The 18,972-nt window shown below is 43.2% G+C and overlaps 1 protein-coding gene across 1 annotated transcript in view; it reads right to left on the bottom strand.

Annotated features, from left to right (window-relative positions):
• Positions 1–1,658: 1,658 nt before the first annotated feature.
• Positions 1,659–18,972, bottom strand: part of SLC27A2 (solute carrier family 27 member 2) — a 52,737-nt gene continuing 35,423 nt past the window's right edge. Inside the window, exons 5-10 of the mRNA XM_059181518.1 lie at positions 15,753–15,947; positions 12,244–12,334; positions 9,253–9,451; positions 7,361–7,458; positions 3,149–3,279; positions 1,659–2,119 (exon numbers count right to left, since the gene is read on the bottom strand). Coding sequence (XP_059037501.1) covers positions 1,943–2,119; positions 3,149–3,279; positions 7,361–7,458; positions 9,253–9,451; positions 12,244–12,334; positions 15,753–15,947 — 891 coding nt within the window. The 3' untranslated portion in view covers positions 1,659–1,942. The remainder of the gene's footprint in view (positions 2,120–3,148; positions 3,280–7,360; positions 7,459–9,252; positions 9,452–12,243; positions 12,335–15,752; positions 15,948–18,972) is intronic.

The raw sequence follows: 18,972 nt of genomic DNA, 5'->3' as shown, positions 1-18,972 counted from the left end.
GAATGTTCTGGATAACAGTGTAAGTACTGAGCTCTCATCTGAGAACACATGCTTTAATATAACCTCTGCTTAACAACCAGAATTACTTTAACAAGATCAGAAGTCACATAATTGTACAATGTGATATTTCCAAGAACAAAAGTCATGTTCTCTCCCATCATTTGTGTTCAGGTTGTCCCTAGGAGATCAGTACAGCAAAGGCAGAGAGGATTTAGAATTTTGCAAAAATTCTTAAGTGCTGACCCACAAGCAACAATGTTCTAAATTATTGGCAAAATTCACAAATACACAGGGGTATCTGGGGTTTTCCTGGGGCCATTCTTAGGTCCTTTAGGCCACATTAAGTGCTCAGGAACTACTCATCATTAGGCATAGTAAGTAGAGGCAAGGATTTTGGTCATGAGTCTTCTTAGTCACTTAAAAAAATGGAGAGAGCTTAATCAATATTTCTAGAACTGTGTTGGGGGTGGGGGCGGTGACCCTTCTTGTCATCTATCATGAAGGATTCCTGAACATGTTTTCCTGGGGCCTTATGAGGATTAAATTGGGGGAGCATTGGGGCTCCTTGCCAGCCCCTGGTCATCTGAAGACGTCCTCAAGAGAAGGAAATTCCACTTCTTTTAGGGAGACTGGGGTGAATCTGGATTACACTTTTTGGACATGGACTTAGTTACCATGAAGTTCCTGTTTCCTAGGATAAGCGCCAGTAAAGAATATGTTGTCTTGATTGCCACTACCAGGGACCTGCTCCTAAGACTGTACAACTGACACAGGTTGAGGTTAAAGACTTCTCCTCAAGAAGGGAGCTGGCTAAGTGTAAGGGGAAAGAGCCTGTCTGCAAGGCCTCCTCTAAGTTTCCCAACCCTCCCGCATCATGCCCAGGGGGCCTAGGTCCTTAAACAGGCTACTTGGCAGGAGACTGGCTGTGGAGCGAAATCGTCTCAGGTTTGAGGAGCATGTGGGACTTGGAGCGGGGGCAGATACTGACTGGAGATCTGGGACTTATATGGCCCACAGATAACATTTTGCTCAGGTCCATGGGAGGCTTATAAAATCTGAGCCTTCACATTTAAAACACTGGAGGATTCACAAATAGCTGGGTTTCTGTTTTCTGAATAATCAGATCTTAGAAGTGCCTGAGCTGTATCCCCAAAGCACAGTCATCAGCCAGCTGAAGCCCAGTAGTGGCTGCCCTCAAGTTTGCCACATTCACGACCTGTTTATCTCATCCCCATTACTAATGTGAGTCCTGAAGACACGTGAGTGTACAATCCTTGATGTAGTTAAGAAATGTCTACTAACACCTTCCATGTATAGAATTCTGATACTGTTGGCTTAGGCTCCTTTAAGGAGTCAAGGTGGTCTTCTCACCTGCTGAGGAATGCAGTTTGTAGACAGTGGCCCAGATGCTCTGAGGAGGGGAGAGTTGGCCTCACACTGGAGCTGGATTTCCACTGGACTTCTCAATAGTGACCCAGCCCCCTCACCTTTCAGCTTCTTGCCATTTAAAATTTATTTTTGTCTTTACTTTTTTTTTAACCTACAATGCCATTATTATTATGATGAGTTAGGACATGTATGAAAAGTTGCCGATGAGGCTGTTAGGCTCAGGGTTTTTGCACTTCAAAGTCAAGAAAGAGACAATGTCATCCCATCGGTTGGCATTCATCTATTTTATTACATATTTTAGAAAATAATGCACCCTCTAACAAGCTTGCTCTGCAAATACGAATGGTAGGTGCAAATTGAAAGAAATACTTATCTCTAAATATTTTTACATGTCAAGGTTTAGGTGTAATTTTTAAAAAGCCTCCCTTTTTGGAATGCATAAAAAAATTGCATCTCGTAATCTCCAATCAAATTAAGGTTGGATTACACCAAATGGTTATACTGGGTTCATTCAGTTTCTTTCTGGAAATGTGAGTTAGCCTCTTAGGAATATTCAGAGTTTCAGAACTTTATTATTGATGGCATTGTAAATGTCCTCAGTCATCGGCACATACGTTTCTGCTTTGTCATCCAAGAAATACAAGGCATCTTTGATGACTGTCGGGTTAAAGCCCTCCTCCACGAGGGTCACTTTGCGGTGTTTAAAAGTTCCAGTGATTTCAATGGTGTCCTGAAAAACAGCAAACAGTCCACATTGGTGGAGTGTTTTGTAAACAGATGAGGGTTCAGGCCAAGGGGCAGAGGTGGGACAGGGGGGTGGAAGCTGTGAAGGGCAGCTCCACGTATCAATACCTCGGGTTTACAGAAGCTCCACAAGGTGGGGGGGGAGGCCTTTGTGGAGGTAGTTTTTCATTCCCCTGAGGCTTTAAAATCACCCGTGGGGCATGAGGGGCTGTGGATGGTGAAAGGCGGAGTAGGACTGCTTATTGAGCTCCAGGTGTTACTAGAATATCCTAATTTATGGAGGGGTGGGACTAAGGAATCATCTTAACACAGACATCGGCTTTATCTTTCTTCAGTTGATAGGTGATGGCGGATCTGAGGGTATTTCAATGTTCACGTCTCTCAGCCATTCTCGGCATAAAGCAAATGTCAGTGCTTTATGAACATCAACAGAAATAACCCTATAACTTCTGCAATAGCAGGTAATCTAATATTTCTTTTCTCAGGTCTCCAGCTACAGAATCATAGAGCTCATAGTCCAAAAGTGAGAGTGTTAAGCTAACCAATGGGTTAAGGTTTGAGAAAGAAAAAAAAAAAAAACACCAACATCCCTCTTGTGGTGATAGTTAAGCCTTTGATAGTTCCAACCGGCTAATGATGCCCAATTAAATTTCACACCTTAGAAAGATGTAGAACTACAGTGGATTTTTCCATTCTTTAGAACTGGAAACAACAAATAGGAGTGTCGGAGCATTTCTGTTTGAAGTGCCTGTCATGCCTCATCAAACACAGACTTTATGAGTTATCCGCTAATGCTGCTGCTGAGTGAACTGGTCTGTCTTTTTAGGGAGAAAGGGATCAGAATTCAGCTTCTGCTAGTTCTATTTTCTGATATTTCTGCTTCCTAGTTGAGCTTCCAGGTTAGGGGTGGTGAAGATTTGGTTAATAGGGTTGCCATGGTGGAAGGGAGTTGTTCTCTAAGAGACAGCTGTCTCTGAGAGAGAGGATAACTGAACTCCACAGCGAGAGGTCTCACCTGTATTCTTAGAAACCGGGGCCTTGCATATGTGGGCAGGTAATCGGCAACATGGTTAAAGATTTTCTTTCCATCGAATTCACAGTTTTCCTTCATTTTGATTGCGGCCATGCCAATCCGACCCTCATGACCTAGAAATTAAATGAGAAAACATTAGATGTGTTGTGCTACTTAAGACGCTTTCCTAGTTCAAAGAAGTGAGGACTAAGAGCCTGGGTTTCTTTTGGATAGTTGGAAATTTTATTTCAGATATATGTTGAAGTCATTCTAAAGCGAATACAACAACAAGAGCTATATGCCAATTAAAATCTTCTTTTTAAAGGTTTATTTATTCACTTTAGAGAGAGAGAGGAGGGGCAAAGGGAGAGGGAGAGAGAAACTTTAGCAGACTCTTCACTGAGCTTGAAGCCCCATGCAGGGCTCGATCTCAGGACGGTGAGATTGTGACCGGAGCTGAGACCAAGAGTAGGACACTCAACAGACTGCGCTGCCCCGGTGTCCCAATTAAATCTTTATCATACGCCAGACCCTATACTAAGTGTGTTTTATGGACTACCCCATTTAACCCTCACAACAGCCTTATGAAGAGGTAGAAATGCTATCTGCATTTTATAGATGAGAAACCCTACAGATGAGACATGAGGCTTAAAGATATTAAGGAATTTGTTCACGTTCACACAGCAAATAATAGGCAGAGTGAGACGCTGGGTTGAGACAAGTGGTCCTCTTTCTTAGTGGCCTCCATGAAAACACCTGAAAGGGAGACGAGTCCCACTGGTGGCTCAGGGAATTTTGGTTTTTGGACTCTGGTGGAAAGTCCTTTGTCCCCTGTCGTGAACCACTGGGCTCAGGATGCAGCGTCAGGTCTGTTGTGTTTCAGGGCACAAAAACCACCTTTGAGACTTATTTATTTAATCAAGATTCTTAATAGCTCTGCCTCTCTGCATTTCAGAGAAGCTGTGGGTCGGAAGGGTGATGACAGGCACAAGGGTGAGCTGCTATGGGCCCTCGGGTTGATAAGCTTTACACCCTTAGAGGCCGTGTCTCCACGGAGATCCAGCAGCTCTTTCCTCCCTGTCAGGCAGCAACGTAAGTGGAGAGGAGTTTAGAACGATTACTCAACTGTTTTCTAGTGAGGATAGTGGTAATTAGGTCTTAATACATCTTCTACCTGACCCAGCGGACCCAGCGGGAGTCTAGGTCCACTTCCCTAAACTACTTAGCTGTCATCAGAGAGGGGAAGGAGCCCGTCCTTCGTCACCTGAGCCCCAGCTTTCGAAACCTCTCCCATGGTGATTATGTGTTTACCTGTGGCTCTAAAGAAGGTAGGAAGCAAGAGGAAACATTAAAAGAAAGAAGGTGCACCCCTATACAATTTGCCTCTTAGCTGAAGGAAGGAGGAAGGGCACTGGACCCTCTTTCTCAAGGGGTCCCCACCCTGGGAGCTCTCTTAAGAGCACCCATCTCAGGACTCTCGAATGTCTCTGGTAAACTTCTTTCAGAATCAAGGCAGAGGCTGATGCAACAGAAATCTTCAGTGCTGACTGGCTCCTTGCCTCTTGCTCTGACAGAGGCAATGCCCAGCTGAGACATGAATAGTTCTATTGGATCTCTAGTCTCTGCCCGGGCTCCCAGAGCTTGGTTTGGGGCTGGTTCATCTCCAGAAGGAAGAAGGTTCCAGTTTACAGCTGTTTTTGCCAGAGTCTTTATAGAGTTGCATTGTGCAGTGTGGCAGCCACTGGTTACATTTGGCTCTTAAAATTAATTATAATAAAATCCAATAAAAAATTCAATTCCTCAGTGGTACTAGCCACATTTGAAGTGCTTAGCAGCCATGATTATTGTCCACCATATTAGACAGTGCAGACACAACATTTTCATCTTTGCTGAAAGGTCTATAGAGCACAAAAAGTTCTGGAGAGTAGCTGGGAAGTTCTGGTGTGACACCTAATAAATGTCAACCAGACCCAAACTTTGGAGTACCTTCCTGGTTGAAAGCTGAGATGTGTGAAGGTCCCGCTGAGCTCTCTGCTGCTGAGAATCACTCTGGTAGACTGGCTTATTCTAGATAGTCTTGCTATGTTTCTAGGCTGGAATGGGGTTGGCTGTGTGCCTGGTAGACCAGCCAGCCACAGGCAAGATATCGAGAATCACAGACTCTGAAAGCTAAGAGACACGTTTCAGCTCATCTCGAAGCTTTCAATGCTGCAGAATCCTCACAGGACCTCACATGGACATCCATCTTCTTCACATGTCCCAGTCTCTGGGACATTCCCTGCCTTAGGAGACTGGCTTTTCTGTTGTTGGCCTCTGGTTATAGGAGACATCTCCAGTGAAAGTTTGTTCCCTGGTGTTGCATACCTGTTCCTTGTTTTACCTGATTGCCTTAAAATCATTTGAAAACCATTAACCTCCTCTTCTTTTTGTTCTAGATGAGTGATTCCCAGATCTTACTAGTTGTTAGAGTCACTTGGGGATTAAAAGAAGGCATGAAGAGTCCTCGTCCCAAACCCTAGAGGTTCTGATCTATTAGACCTGGGCTTTAAAAAGTTTCCCAGGTTGAATCACTATACAGTACAGCTGAGACGAATACTACACTGTACGTTCACTAACTGGAACTTAGATAAAAACTCGAAACAAGTTTCTCAGATGATCCTGATGATCGGCCAGACAAGGCTTCAGTGCTCCTCAGAATTTAGAATTTTTTACAAAAATTTATGGTCACACGCACATAACATAAAATTCATCTTAGCTATTTTAAAGTGTACAATTCAGTGGTATTTTGTACATTCACAACGTTGTGCAACCATCACCCATATCTAGTTCTAGAATGTTTTCCTTACCTCCAAATCAGTTTTTAAGACAAATGGAGGGTTTGTTAAAACACAGCTGCCCAGGCCCCACCCCAGAGATTCTGATTCAGTAAGTAGGTCTGGGGTCGGCCTGAGAAATCGCACCGTCAGCAAGCTCCCGAGTGACCCCACTCCGAAAAGCATTGGATTCGATCCTTCCATTCCATTTCCCAGATTCTCTCACCTTCTCATACACATTCTTTTGTGTGGTTGGCTAAATCCAGCATTCAGAAGTGCATGCAACATTTCAGGTGGGGTCTGTGAGGGCCCAGCATGCTGTGATCGTGGACAACAATGACATGCGTCCTTGTGTGAATTCAGCCTATGTTCCAACATCGGAGGAGTGTGCTGTACCCCTCATGCTCTGTGACCCGGGATGCAGCTGCACATCCCTTCGTGGCACTGCCATAGGGTTGGAGAGGAACAGGCAAGAGAAAGTTTCAAATATTCTTAAAAAAATTAAAGACAGCCCAAAGTCATGGGAAACCATCACAGCTCAGGAACTTTTGGATTTCCATTTGGAAAATAGGTGAGAATCCCAAATATTGAGTTCTGGGGGAATATTAATAACATCTCTAGCACCTTATATTTGGACAGTGATTTGCAGGTTTTAATTCTCTGTCATCTATAATGAAAATGATTTTTTCCCATGATGACACTCCTGGATCTATCTGGTAAACAGGTATTTAGTATTTATGTAGTTGAAATGAATGTGTTCTCTTGACAATCTCAACTGCAGGGCTGGTATTACCCCAAATTTTAGTGACTTGGTCAAAGTCAAACAGCCAGCAGGTACTGCAGCCAAGTTCCCAAAGTCAGAACTCAGCACTCCCCACTCTGCTGGCAGAAACAGATCCGCACATGAAGGCTTGGTGACCCCACTCTGTGTGATGATGATTCTGAAAACTCATGGGGTGGGCTGAAATCAAGGACCTGTTTTAAAAGAAGTCTGGACAAAGTCCGCTCCTTTTCAGTTTTTTTCTCCTAGCAATTCTACTTGTTTTTATTTGTGATTCCCGGTTCAGAGGCCAAGGTACCATTTCCCCGCCATCAAGCCTAAGGGGTGCCAAATGCAGTGTGGGACCATGCATCTTGGAGAGATCTGGCTTGCCTGAGAGCCCAAGGACAGCCGGGGAGCTGAACCACAGAAGGAGACCAGGTTCAGATGTACTGACTTGGCTGATTTACAAGGGACCATAAAACAGACATCAGCCCCTTACTGCCAGGTGGCTGAAAGAGTTGTTCGACTCTCCAGCTGACAGGCAAAAGTGATGACAAACTTTGCTCTGGGGTTAAAACAATGTTCAGTAACTGTATGGGTTTAGGCATAAGGTTTAGATTTACAACATATTGTGCATACCTGGCACGGGCACTCCGTAAACATTTACTTCTTGGACGAAATCGACCAGTCCTACTATATCAGCAACTTCAGTGGTGGCCACGTTTTCCCCTTTCCAGCTGGAAGAAAAGGCAAGGTTAGCAGAGGTTACTGATGGTTCCTGGCCAGGTTGCCAGGACAGGGCAGGCGGTGTCGGCCCCAGACCTCTGGAGGGCGTCAGCACCTTTTTCCACTCTCTTCCCCCAGATGCCCCAGACTCAGTCATGGGAAGGCACCTTGCTTGAGAAACAAAAGACAAAGGCATAGAACTAAATAATAAAATGTGAAATTCCAACCTCACCGCATGAAACCTGACACAAAGAATGGTGCTGTTCTAGTGTTGAAATACAGGTTTGGCCTGAGAAAGGCCCAGGAAATAAAAATAAGTCTCAATGACTTTTTGTTGTGTTTAGGTCTCTCCCTTTTCTTACTGACTTTGGTTGCTATTTAATTCAATTTAATGGAATTTCGTCCTTGCATTTCAGGGTCTCATGGCAAAGGGAAAGCTTTGAATGGGAGATATACTTTATTTGCAGGGAGGTTATAATGTGAGTGCCCAACCTGGGGCTACTTGTCCTCTTAATAAAGAATTAAAATTTGTCTTACATTGAAAAATTCTTTAGATCTCCCAGAAGTATCTTTTTAGTAACATGTAGGTGGCATAAAATCATGGTATGGATCCTGACTCATGGAATACTAGAGATGGGAGGGTCACTGAGGTCCCTATCTCTTTCTTTTTCTTCTTTAAGAGACAGGGTCTCGCTCTGCTGCCCAGGCTGGAGCACAGTGGCTATTCATAGGGGTGATCCCACTACTGATCAGCACGGGAATTCCGGTTCTCCCCTCCTTAGGCAACCCGGTGGTCCCCCGCTCCCGGGAGGTCACCATATTGATGCCGACCTTAGTGTAGACACCCGATCGGCATAGCGCGCTACAGCCCAGAACTCCTGGGCTCAAGTGATCCTCCTGCCTCAGCCTCCCAAGTCGCTGGGACTACAGACGCGCACCACCGCGCCTGGCAGGTCCTTATTTCATGGGTGAAGGGATCGGGCTTGAAAAAGGTTACCTGCCGTGATAGCACAGCTGGTCAGGAGGAGAGGTGAGCTTAGGCGCTTGATTCTCCTCATTCCTGTTTTTGTTCTTCCTACTGCAGCCAGACACCTTCCATCCCTTCCTCATTCATTCATTCATTCATTCATTCATGTGTGTTAAGCTCTGGGCTAGGTGCTAGGGGGGTGAACCAGCAGGCACAGGGCCTGACCTCAAGGACCTTACACAGGAAGCAAGCTGATTAAACCCAATGTCACGAGGCTGGGGGCCCATGCTGTGGTTGGGAATTAGTTTCATGGTCATCTTGTAATGACCTTCAAACTTCATGGTGCTGACTCGGGTTTCTGTGGGAAACCACCTGGTTAGGGCTGGAGCGAGTGAGGGAGGGAGAGAAACAATTGGGGCTCAGAACACTCCACCTCCTCTTCAGCCCATCAGCTCCACATGAGTTTGCCTTTGGTTTTACCTAAAGAAAGGCCCCATGATTGGAAACAGTGTGAAAATTCCTGGCTGTCCTACAAGTGTCTGGTAATAATGGAGGATGAAGGAGAGGAGTTGGACGAACTATGGGGCTTCAAAAGTTGGGCCCAAGTTTTCTGCCTTTTTCTCATCTGGTGTTACTCAAGCAAGTTAACTGTGCATTGCAGAGTGACACTTTCTGTGTTTTGTTGCTTATTTTCTGGGAATACAGAAGGTTGAATGGTCACACTGAGAGATAGAAGGAAAGGGAGCATCAGAGCCAAAGCAGAATGCAGTTCCAATTTAGGAGGCAGCCAAATTGTACATGTGTTAATTTTTTGGCTCAATAATTCAGAGAAACCAACCGGAAAGTATCTCCAACTCGGTCGTGGAAGTAGATGAAATTGTCATGGTCAATCATTAAGAGATCTCCGCTATTAAAATAGAGGTCTCCTTTCTTAAAGACGTCTCTCAGTTTTTTCTTCTCTGTCTGAGTATTTCCTCCAGCATAGCCAGAAAAGGGTGTAAGTTGTGTGATTCTGCAAATGAGAAGTCCAACCTCGCCTAGGACAGAAGAGAGTAAACTGGTATTTTATCGGCTAGCAGCAAGCAAATTTTATTATTAACATTCTCCGGAAACTGTTGCCATATACTCAGAAAAGGACATCTTCACGTGTGGCCCTTAAACCTGCTGAAAGTACCATTTTAAATGTAATTTTATTTAATTTTATTTTCAAATGCCATTTTTTAATGTTATAGGGCTTGGCATTAAGCCTGGTTCCACAATGAAAAAATTAAAGACTTTACTTGTAATTAAAACACTCTCAGAGGGGCACCTGGGTGGCTTAGTGGGTTGAGCCCCTGCGTTCAGCACAGGTCATGATCCTGGGGTCCTGGGATCGAGCCCCACGTCGGGCTCCCTGCTTGGCGGGGAGCCTGCTTCCCCCTCTCTCTGCCTGCTTCTTTGCCTGCTTGTGATCTCTCTCTCCCTCTGTCAAATTAATAAATAAAATATTAAAAAAAAACCAAAAAAACACTCAGAAAAATGTAGTGCGATGTTCAGATTGCATTTTCAGTTACCTTTATTAGAAATCATTTACAAAGCTGGCACAACATTGATCTCATTTTCCATGTACAGTGGTAACATTCAGATGCTTATCATTTTAATAATTTGCATACAGTATTTGGAATCAGTTTTTGAACTTACAAATGGAAGATATTTTCTCCTTTACCTCAACCTTTCATTTTCCACAAGCTAAGACAACTCCCAAGTGAAACATCCCTATCATTGTCTTAGTTTTATAGTATTTTCAAGACATAAACTTATAAAGTTCTTTTTCAATCTGTTTTGATTTGACCAAATGCACAGATTTTCTAAATTCTAGATCTTGAAACTCCATATGTATCTGTTCCTCAAGTGGATCTTAAAATTCTTCCAAAAGTGACTGTGTTCAAATAATTCTTATCCCATTTTACAGAAGATATGCCTATCCCTCATGTGCATAACCTAAGTCCTGCCAATGGACATTGCCCCAGTTATCAAATTAACCCCGGGCTGAAATTAGCATATATTTTTTTCAGACTACTCCCCGATTTTAAAATTTGTAATGAAATTGAAACTCATTGGTTCTCCTGTGTGTTTTCAAACTCTTGTAATTGGGTTTTGATCACATTTTATTTTAAAGAGGCTAACGCATGGCTTAAAATAATAAAATCTCCCTTCCAAGTACTAACCAGGCCCAACCCTGCTTAGCTTCTGAGATCAGATGAGATCGGGTGTGTTCAGGGTGGTATGGCCATAGACTTAAAATAATAAAATCTAAGTAACACCAAGCTAAGAAAATGCTTTTAAAAACCTATCCTTTTATATATTTATATTTATATATTTTATATATTTTTAAATATATAAAATATTCATATATTTTAAAATATTTATTTATATATTTTTATATATTTATATAAAATATATTTATATATTTATACATTTATATATTTTATATATATTTATATTTATATATTTTTAAAGATTTTATTTATTTATTTATTTGAGAGAGACAGAGAGGGAGGGAGAGAGACAGCATGAGGGGGGAAGGGTCAGAGGGAGAAGCAGACTCTGTGCAGAGCAGGGAGCCTGATGCAGGACTTGATCCTGGGACTTCAGGATCATGACCTGAGTTGCTTAACCAACTGAGCTACCCAGGCTCCCCTCTGCCATTTATACTGAAGTGTGTGAAACCTGGCTTTAATAGGGGGTTTTGAGGCGCCTGCATGGCTCAGTTGGTTAAGCAACTGCCTTTGGTTCAGGTCATGATCCCAGAGTCCTGGGATTGAACCCCGCATTGGGCTCCCTGTTTGGTGGGAAGCCTGCTTCTCCGTCTCCCACTCCCTCTGCTTAAGTTCCCTCTCTGGCTCTCTCTCTCTCTGTCAAATAAATAAATAAATAAAAATCTTAAAAAAAAAAAATGGGTTTTGGAAAATGCCGGGTAAACCCAGAGTAAGAGTGATAGAGGTCTTGAGAATTTTCAATTAGCGGTTTTGCTTTTTTCATTCCTTGATAGAAATGTGAAAAAATGCCTAGCGTTGGAGCAAAATAACACAATGATAAGAAGTGGTGAATGCAAGAGAACAAAAAAGAAAGAAACCAAGAAAACCAATCAAACAAACAAAACAACTGTTGCCATACAATCCATTGGCAACACGCTGGCTGTAGGAAGGGTCTCTTTCCATGCCCATGTGCATGTATATCCATACACATCATATACACATGTGTAGACACTGTACACACAGAGTACAGAATTCTATGTGGCCACACATTTGTAATTCTAAAAATGTTAGTATTTTACCGAATAATGATTTACACACATCATTAGACAAATGCACAGTATTTTAAGCTTGAAAGTGAAAGAAGACCCACTAAAGTGAACTAGATTTTGCAACCATCATTCCATATCCCTTTCCACAAAATACCTCACAGACAGGAAGTTGTTAAGCTAGGTTTCAAAGTATAACTATGCTACATGTAGTGGTAAATTAATACCTTTTGGAATTCCTGGAATTAATTATTTCTGAGGGTATTAAATAAGTCTCTTTTATTCCCCCACCCTAAAAAAAATTTTTTTTTAACCATGTATTCATTTTAGCAATTGTATGTTAGTTCTTTTTTTTTTTTTTTTTTTTAACTTTTTTTTAAGAGCCTGATGCAGGGCTCAATCCCAGGACCCTGAGATTATGACCTGAGCCACAGGAAGAGGCTTAACCCACTGAACCACCCAGGTGCCCCTGTATGTTAGTTCTTAATAGTCACTAGATAATGGTAAAAAAAAAACCCAGGTTAACTGAACAGAACTCTCCCGTACCTTTGGGAACTCTGATGCAATATCCATTTCCATCTCGCATAGGCTCATCTTTCTCCACGTCATATTTAATCAGATCATAAGTTATGACTTTCTAGAAAAATTAAAATACATAATTTTATTTTATTTTATTTACTTTTAAAGATTTTATTTATTTGAGAGAGAGCGAGAGAGCGTGCACACAGGAGAACAAGCATGGGGAGGGGTGGAGGCACAGGGAGAAGCAGACCCCTGCTGAGCAGGAAGCTGGACACGGGACTCCATTCCAGGGCTCTGGGATCATGACCTGAGCTGAAGGCAGAGGCTTAACTGACTAAGCCAACTCGGAGCCCCCAAATATATCATTTTAAATATAAATTTCTTCACATCTTTCCCCTTTCATTGTGGCATGGCATACATTAAGTACAAAAAGTACATAAATCGTAAACACCCAGTTTGGTAAAATTACATATGGACACATCCATGTCACCACCACACAGACCAAGAAATAAAACACTTCCATATGCTGTCAAAGTCTCTTCTTTCCCTTTCTGTCATGTCCACTGCTATTCTAACTCATCACCATCAATTATCTTACACTTCAAATAAATGAGGTAAGGAGATAGAGTAGGTGCCCTTGTTCCTGCTTTCATTCTGTAAAATGTCTGTATCTCGTCTAGCCACGCTGTTTTTTTCCCCAATGGTTTATTTTTTATTGCCATGGGATTTTCCTTGTTTGAATATACCACAATTGATCTATCTTCCTGTTAATTGGCATTTGGACTGTTTCCAGTTTTAGACTTTTACAAATGATGATGTTGTGAACACTCTCTCACATGTGTTTTGGTAGACATATCACAAGGGGGTTTTAAAAACCTGTATGCCACTGTTAGATGTTTCACATTTCCACATATTTTCCAATATTGTTAAGGCTCAGTTCTAGCATTATTTCATGCGTGTGGCTATCAAATGATTAAAACTCCACCATTTTCACATATACATTTCAAAGACATAAGAACTTAAATTTATATAGTCCAGTAAGAGAAATAAACATATGATTTTCTCTACTAATATTCTCTACTCTTATTTCCTCTACTAAATCTGACAGTATTTAGAAGTAATTATTAGCCAGGAAGACTGTGTCCGCTTCAGATTTAAGTTTATATGATAAGTTAACCAGTCCTATGCCTCAATAGTAGCAGATAACCATTACAAAGCAAGTAGCATTCATAGTCTGCCAATGTTAGACCTTGTTTATTTGCAAGGGTGTAAAAAATTTGGGGCTGGTGCATCATTGGGCTCTCTGCTCAGCAGGAAGCCTGCTTCCTCCTCTCTCTCTGCCTGCCTCTCTGCCTGCTTGTCATCTCTCTCTGTCAAATAAATAAAATAAAAAATCTTAAAAAAAAAATTGGGGACTGGTAACTAATGTTTTTTTCCACATCAGTTGCAGGGGCATCTTCTCCCTCCTCCCACTTTTTTTTCTTCCAATTAAAAAAATACCAGGATGCCTGGGTGGCTCAGTGGGTTAAAGCTCTGCCTTCGGCTCAGGTCATGATCTCAGGGTCCTGGGATCGAGTCCCACATCGGGCTCCCTGCTCAGCGGGAGCCTGCTTCCTCCTCTCTCCCTCTCTCTCTCTCTCTCTGCCTGCTCGTGATCTTTCTCTGTCAAATAAATACATAAAAAATCTTATAAAAAAAAAACCCTTCTTGTTTAAAGCTGAAAAATTGACAATAAAACATGGTAATCAACGGATGAGAAGCCAAGAACTAAGTAATATATGGCACCAACTTTTAAGGGCCTCAGATCTGGTTTAAAACGAGTTTCCCTGACACTTGTCTTTTTTGAGGGTCAGTAGTAATGACATGGATGTCTTGTACCATGTCTCAATCAACTCAGCCTCCTACCCTTTCTTGTTCTGAGTTGCATTCGACCTGGGTACCCGAGGTTTCGGCTGCTGTGGGTTGAACTGAAGCTAGCTAGAGAAGACTGACCTTACCAGTGGGGGGTAATAAATGGATTCTGAGCTCTGTGGCAGTGCTGCCCTGTAAAATTTTCAGCTATGACGGAAATGCTCTATATTTGAACTGCCCAACACAGTAGCTATGAAACACATGTGGCTACTGAGCATGTGAAACGTGGCTGGTGAGAGGGAAGCACTGAATTAAAAATGTCATTTACATCATTGAAATAGAAATGGCCACATATAGCTAGTGGCCACTGAGCCAGGTGGCACAGGAGTGGAGAACGGTGACAGGACCTGTGTCGCATAGACGTGGCTGTTAGTGTCTGAGAGGTTCCAGGGGCTTGAGAATGCCTTGAGATAAGGCCAGAATGTGAGGAATGGGATGATAATAAGCACAAGAGCTATAGCTAATAATTGTTCACAGCTATTATATGACAGGCATTGGGCTATAGCCTCTAAGGACTTTTTTCCCAAGCTATTTAATTCTTTCAATAACCCTTTCCCCTCATTATAAATACAGAGTTTGGGCCAGATGCACTAGGCTCTACATTTTCTCTTTTCTCTTTTTATCTTTGTTTTGCAAACAATGAAAGGGAGGCCTAAGCAACAGAAGTGACTTGCTCAAGGTCGCCCAGTCAGTATGCAACGTGCTGAAATTTGATCTCTCGAGGCCCAGCTCTTATGCACACCAATTGCTGTCCTTTGTCCTCTGAGGATTAGCCCATCCTGTTGCCTGGGAGCTCTGGTGTCACCGTTCAGGGCCAGGCAGGAAGGGCTGCCAGTGGAGTAGTGACAGCTGGGACTGCTCTAGCCAGCGGAGACTCAGGCTTCGCTGAAGATTCCTGGGATTGTTGAAAGACGGGATCACCTGGAAGACTGACTGCTCAAACACAAAAAAGGCAAAGAGACCGTCTGGAGACACCAGACAATAAACACCTGAGTGGAAGCAGAGACTGCTGTGGGAGCTGGCTGGAAAATAACAACTAGCATTCTGGTGGAGTCATCGGGGAAATACGAATGTTTGTGAAATGCCAGAGCCGGGGCACGTTCCAGTTCTCTGGGAGGTCCCAATGGTGGTTCTGAATCCTGGCGTCACAGCTTTTGGCAAACACTGATGTGGGTGCCCTGCCCCAGAACCATGGGACTCAGAGCTCAGGGGGTGGCACCCTGCCCCTGTAGGTGTACAAAGGTCCCCCAGTCACTGTGAGACACAGGACCATGAAAGAGAAACACTCCATTTCACAGTGTGCGGTCAACTTACCCAACCAGTAGGCTTCTGGTATTTGGTCATCTACACTCATAAATGCATTGGGAATATTGCGCAGAAGTTGCAGGTAGCAAAGGCGTAATAGGTTGTTATTACAAGAAATTGAGATTTAAAAAATGAAAGGGCCCTGTCACTTTGCATTCACTGTCATAGAGAATGAGCAGACCCTCTCTTGGAGACACGGATCGACCATGGCTCTGATGCGGTACGAGCTTCTAAGAACATTGTCATGACACAGCTTTTAAGAAGTCTCTGTATTCTGAAAGGCAGTCCCATATGCTTTCATCTTTCAATGTACTTACTTTCTGTAGGTAGTTTACTCTCCCGACAGCACCGATTTTTCTCGTATAATTCATAAAGGCAATATTGCCTTCCGTGGCAGCGTAGAACTCATAAATGTAAATGTCCCCAAATCTCCTGATGAATTCCCTCCACACGTCTGCTCGCAAGCCGTTTCCTATGGCCAGTCTCACTTTATGGACATGATCATTTGGTTTCTGTGGCAGGGGAAGGAGAGACCAAATTAAACCCTCTCTGGAGACTGCACTTACATACTTGTAATCGCCATTACGTTTCTACACATTTATGTTGGTTATGGATTCACCTCTTAGTGCACGCCTTTTCTGTTACTCACACCCCATCACGCCCCCTCCTCGCCAACCCACATGGTTTGGGCTGACAGCTGGAACTCCGATTTCATAACCCAAAGACTTGTGTTTTCCTATTTTGATTTTTAAGAGGTAAGGTGAGATAATTTGATAGAACTAAAGGAGGCTAACATTTAATCCACATCCACTCTGAAGCTAGACCAAGGTACTGACTGTCTTCTTGATGGGGCTGGTGAATCTCAGTGAACTACCAAAGAGGAGGGTTCACATGGGAAAGATCTATCAAAGGCTCACAACCGTCTTCACTTGACAGGGAAGAAGAAAACTGGGAACACAGTGTAAGGAGAGAGACTGATTTTCTACAGAGTGATTACTGTTAGGGTCTCAGGGGTGGAGAGAGGATTTTTTTTTTTTTTTTTAAGATTTTATTTATTTGAGAGAGAGTGAGAAGGCGAGCATGAGTGCGGGAAGGGAGGGAGTGGGAAAAGCAGGCTCCCCACTGAGCAGGGAGCTGGGTTAGGGGCTTGATTTGGGGTTTGATCCCAGAACCCTGGGATCATGACTCAAGCCAAAGGCAGGCACTTAACTGCCTGAGCCAGCCAGGCGCCTCTGGAGAGAAGACTCATGATCATGTCCTCATTTCACAGACCCAGAGGTCACAAAACCAGGTAAAGCGGAACCACGACGATGAAAATGTCCCAGGGGGACTGGGAAGGGGAAGAGAGAGAGGAAGCTGGCTCCCAGTTGCCTTGGGTGGCCTGGGAGGAATACATTTTGCTATAAATAAAAATCACAAAGGAAAAATTGTTTTGAGTGTAAGATCTGAAAGGAGCGCTTGTGTCCGCGGGAGAGGTGGAGTTAGGACCCGGTTGCTTTCCATTCAACCACAATCGCTTGGGAGGCCCCTACAAATATGTCCAAATCTGTAGTAATTTCAATGATATTTTATACCAATAATGCAATTTATGTCTTCCAGGAGATCACAGTCTGGTGGTGGGAGAGGAGGGTAAACAAGTATAATTTTAGTAAACAAGTATAATTTTAACCTGCAAATTCTGTAATTCTATAACCTTTAACAGGAAATGTAATGGAATGGGTGAAAGTGCCTGGTAACCAGACCTCTCACTTCAAATGTTAAGTTCTTGGATTGGACAACAAATTTGCTTAAGAGGGCAAAGCTTCTGAAGAGCATTTCTTACCTTATTTCCTATTCTGTGAAATCACTCTGAAGTTATTTTGGGGTAAGAGTTCCTCTTGGAAAAGAGCTGTTGGCATTGAGAGACTGGTGGTTCTCTGGTAAGGGGAGGGCATTTGATAAGATGGATAAAAACCAAACCAAAACAAAGCTTGAATTGAGTTCCACGTGAGAAGGAGGCAGTGGGTCAGGGGAGCAGTATAGATAGATGCCTTTCATTTTCGAGTACTTGTTGGTGAAAAGTCAGGTGGTGAAGTGTTCTCAGGAGTCCTAACCAACAAAGTGGACAGATACTGGTTTTTGTAAAAACTGGGTCCCTTGTGTGGCCTTCTGAGGAGGAAATGTGTGTAGAGCCCAGGGGTCTCATGCTAGTAGCATGAACTTCGACATTCTGACTGAGTGGGAACCTATTCTCTTAACCAGCAAGCTAGATCATAGGTCACAGAATCTATAGATCTTCCTCGATTTCTGATGGCATTACATCCCAATAAACCCACCATAAATTAATAATGTCCTAAGTAAAAAATGCTTTTTATTCACCTACTCTACCGGACATTATAGCTTAACCTAGCATCCCTTAAGCGTGTTCAGAACACGTACATAAGCCTACAGCTGGGGGCACCTGGGTGGTTCAGTGGGTTAAAGCATCTGCCTTCGGCTCAGGTCATGATCTCAGAGTCCTGGGATTGAGCCCCACATTGGGCTCTCTGCTCGGCGGGGAGCCTGCTTCCTCCTATCTCTCTACTTGCCTCTCTGCCTACTTGTAATCTCTGTCTGTCAAATAAATAAATAAAAATCTTTTTAAAAAATTAAAAAAAAATAAGCCTACAGCTGGGCAAAGCTCCAGCACAAACCCTACTTTATAATATTGTATTGAAGATGTCAGGTAATTGATTGAATACTGTACTGAAATTGAGACACACAATGGTTGTCTGGGTCTTGGCTGTTCACCCTCATGACTGTATGGCTGACTGGGAGCTGTGTCTCACTGCGGTTGCCCAGCCTCACGAGAGAGGAGCAGAGTATCTATTGCTAGATGGGAAAAGATCAAAATTCAAAACTCGGCATATGGCTTCTACTGAGTACCACTTTCACACCACGGTAAGGTAAAAAAAAAAAAAAATCATAGGCAGAACCATCATAAATTGGGGACTATCTGTATTCCCTTTTAGAAATTGAAAGTACCTAGAAGCGGGGAGACCATATGCCTGGTTTGTCAGGGCCAGTCCTGGTTTATGCCCGTGGTCCTGATGTACTTATTTTTTTTTTTTTTAAAGATTTTATTTATTTGTCAAAGAGAGAGGGAGAGAGAGCGAGCACAGGCAGACAGAATGGCAGGCAGAGGCAGAGGGAGAAGCAGGCTCCCCGCCGAGCAAGGAGTCTGATGTGGGACTCGACCCCAGGACGATGGGATCACGACCCGAGCCGAAGGCAGCTGCTTAACCAACTGAGCCACCCAGGCGTCCCCCTGATGTACTTATTAATTATACTCCTTTCACTCCCAAGTGTCCCCTTTTAGACAGAGAATTGGAGGGTCACCCTTCCACAAGGCACTCTTCCCAGTTGAGGATTGTCAGCTTTTCAGAGATTACCCTTGCCTCCCACACTGCTGTCCCTCACTGCCCCTCCAGGAACAAAACATCATAAATTTTCGAAGAATACTGACTTTGGCTCTAAAAAATAACGTCCTGACCTGGAGCTAACCTGCTCCCAGGCCTG

The sequence above is a fragment of the Mustela lutreola genome, chromosome 7 (genome assembly GCF_030435805.1).
Source record: "Mustela lutreola isolate mMusLut2 chromosome 7, mMusLut2.pri, whole genome shotgun sequence".
NCBI classification, from domain to species: Eukaryota; Metazoa; Chordata; class Mammalia; order Carnivora; family Mustelidae; genus Mustela; species Mustela lutreola.
Note: the sequence above shows the minus strand (reverse complement) of the source record. Positions and strands in the feature narration are given on the sequence as shown.